This window comes from Haplochromis burtoni, unplaced genomic scaffold (assembly GCF_018398535.1).
Source record: "Haplochromis burtoni strain Fernald_Lab_line unplaced genomic scaffold, NCSU_Asbu1 Contig_469, whole genome shotgun sequence".
In the NCBI taxonomy this organism is placed as follows: Eukaryota; Metazoa; Chordata; class Actinopteri; order Cichliformes; family Cichlidae; genus Haplochromis; species Haplochromis burtoni.
The window spans coordinates 53,504-56,513 of record NW_024582830.1 but is presented as its reverse complement, the minus strand read 5'-3'; the positions used below and the strand labels follow the sequence as shown (position 1 = coordinate 56,513).

Sequence of the window (3,010 nt, the reverse complement as noted above, 5' to 3'; positions counted from 1 at the left end):
GGACAATCCATAGAAAAGCCGCACCTGACTAAAAGCCGCAGGGTTCAAAGCTGGTGCAAAAAGTAGCGGCTTATAGCCCGACAATTACGGTAGTTTTAACAGGGGTGCAGGATGGGTCATAAAAATATGTCCCAATAAATAAACACATCCCAAAAACGTTGAACTGAAGCAGGTTAACAAAACAAGGTTGTACCAAATATGGCTGCCACAAACGATTAGTTTGATAGTCGACTAATCAGATCATGCATCCACTGGGCGTAAAACGTACAGCTTATTGCACCAGCATGCGTCTCCTCTTATATAGCTATCATTAGCTTACAGCTTGAAGTGTTTAAGGTATGTGCTAACTGAAAATAAAGACAAGATGATAGTTTATTAAACTTTTAATGAAATTTGCAGATTGTCTCGGTGGAGTTTAATAAACTCGGCGGTCTGTTCTTTCTATGTAAAATTTAACAGGACACTGGAGTAAATTCTCGACCATTTCACACTTCTGTTTAATCAGTTCTGTTTGACGTTTATTCAGCTGTGTAAAAACTATAACTTTAATCTCAGCCAAACCAATTTACTGAGGAACAAATAAAACACTGAAAAAAGCCAAACAATTACATTTTTAAATTATCTGAGTGACTTATATATCATGTTTAACCTGAGTAGGGGGTTTGAAAATAATGTGCCGGGAGATCACTGTTCTCGCCGGCTCTAGTGAGCCTTGAACCCTCTAGCTATTGAGCTGGTGGGTAAGAGACTTCTCCGAAAACGTCGGAGCACTTTTGCAAATATGTGATGTCTTGATAAACTGAGCAGATATTTGAGGTTTACACAGCTACATTCTCGCCTGAAAATATATTAAATGTTTATTTTGTGACCCAGAAAGAATAATAAGAGTAATATTAAAACTAAGTAGCTGCCGCCATTGTTGAAAACTGGAATTGGCTGGGCCGCTTTATGAACTCTAAGATAGGTTGGGCCACGAAGGATACACCCGACCCATTCTTCAAATCTGGGGAAATATAGGACTCATTTTTCGGCCACGTTTGGGGGAGTCTTCGAAATTTGGACAGGCTTCATCGTGTCGCTGTAACGTAATTGGCCTACAAATGCGGCATCCAAAGGATGCGGCCGCTAAATTTGGACACAGCTATGAAACCGAACACTGCTTCTTCTTCTTCGGGGTTTAACAGCAGCTGGTATCCCAGGACATGTAGTGCTGCCATCTTCTGTTTCAGTCCGTTATTACACTCTTAAATACTACCACTTATTCCTGCGTCTTTCGGGATCTTACAAAGCGTCAAACGACGCGTCAACTATTAAATTAGTCGTCAACGATTTTAATAGTCGACGTAATCGTCACTAGTCGACTAATCGTGGCAGCCCTAGTACCAAATGAGGTCAAACAAACTGAAGTAAAAAAACCTAAAATTAAATTTTGTGGGGCACAACCTAGAGGACCTCAGGCTGTTAATATTTCCTCTAACCAGTGGGTCACCCAGGTGAGTAAAATGACACAGGTGGACGTTTGCTGGAGTTTGATTTCCCCACCTCATTGATGAACTTGATGCACTCTAGAAACATGTAGTCCTGATGGTGCTCGTTCACCGCCCGCTCGTCGACAAAGTGCCGAGGCTCCAGTGTTGGGTGATCTGAGGAGGAGATTTGGACCGTAAGTGCACATGCTCAACAACGCGTGTCACTATGCACCTGAAGTACAGCAGTTTTAGTTCATTTTAAGTGTTTTTAAAGAAAAGAGGGGGAAAAAAGGCTACTTCCCTTCTTAATTTCATATTCATTTCAGGCACAGAAGGCCCACCTACTTCTGTTTACGAGGGACAGCCAATCAGAATAAAGGTGGGCTTAAACTAGGAGGAGGTACCAATTTGTTATACAGACAAAGGGTGACTTGAAGGGCTGCTTCAAGGTCCAGGATAAGATAAAGAAGGATTATTTTAAACTGACGATCATGCAAAGCTACTATAAAAGAGTCCAAGTACAAAAATATGGAGCTGGAAAAGTTTAGTAGCGTCCTGCTGAAATATGGAAGGCCCTTCCTGAAAAAGATGTCTGGACGGTGCATATGATGCTCTAAAGCTTGTATATACCTTTCAGCACTGATGGTGCCTTTCCACTGATGATGAACCCACATACCATCAGAGGTGCAGGCTTTTGAACAGAGCGAGAGGAACATTTTTTTTAATCTGTTTCAGTTAGTAAATGCAGTGTTTTGCATCATCTTCTGCCCACCTTTGCTTCTGATAAACCTTTGAGCCATGTTGCTAAAATCAAATTCCAAATAAGCTCCTATTTTTCTTAAAAATGTCAGTTTTCTCAAACACCTGAAGTGTTTTCTGTGTTCTAATTTGAATAAAATAGGGGTTTATACGATTTTTATTTACACTTAAAATCATTGCCTGCGTTTATAGAATCAGGCTTTGATATTAAAGTGAGCTTCAACCTTCACGCGTTGAAGTAAATAATGCAAGTCTTGCAAGTGTTTGCATTATTTTTAAACTGGGTTATGAGTGGTGGGGTTTTTTTTGTTGTTGTTTTTTTTTTTAAAGTTTAATGTAGTTGGGGGTTACGAGTTAAGTTATGAGAGCACAGTCGTGGTAAAATAATTAAGAAGTACCAAATTTCAACTTGCATATGTACACTTTGAAGGCATGTAACTGTGAGAATATTTATAGTATGAGGGTAAAACTGCTTCATTAAATAAAGTTACTGTACATGAAAAAAAATCAGCTGATTCATGTGGGAGTCACTGATTTTTCACGCACTGACCCAGATATAATATGTTTACTGTTAGCAGCTGCAGTTAGGCTGGTATGTCTGCCTCTGGTCGATAATGGACTGAGGACCCCTAGTGTACAGGGACAGTCACTACATGACATGTATGCAAACTTAAAAAGCCTTCACATTTTCAAAATGTAGAAAATAAAAATAAATAAACAAATAAGTGTGTGTGTGTGTGTGTGTGTGTGTGTGTGTGTGTGTGTGTGTGTGTGTGTGTGTG

General features: G+C 39.8%; 1 protein-coding gene across 1 annotated transcript in view; it reads right to left on the bottom strand.

Annotated features, from left to right (window-relative positions):
* ptpa (protein phosphatase 2 phosphatase activator) overlaps window positions 1-3,010 on the bottom strand; it is a 41,573-nt gene that overhangs the window by 30,176 nt on the left and 8,387 nt on the right. Inside the window, exon 8 of the mRNA XM_005946219.3 lies at window positions 1,543-1,643. Coding sequence (XP_005946281.1) covers window positions 1,543-1,643 — 101 coding nt within the window. The remainder of the gene's footprint in view (window positions 1-1,542; window positions 1,644-3,010) is intronic.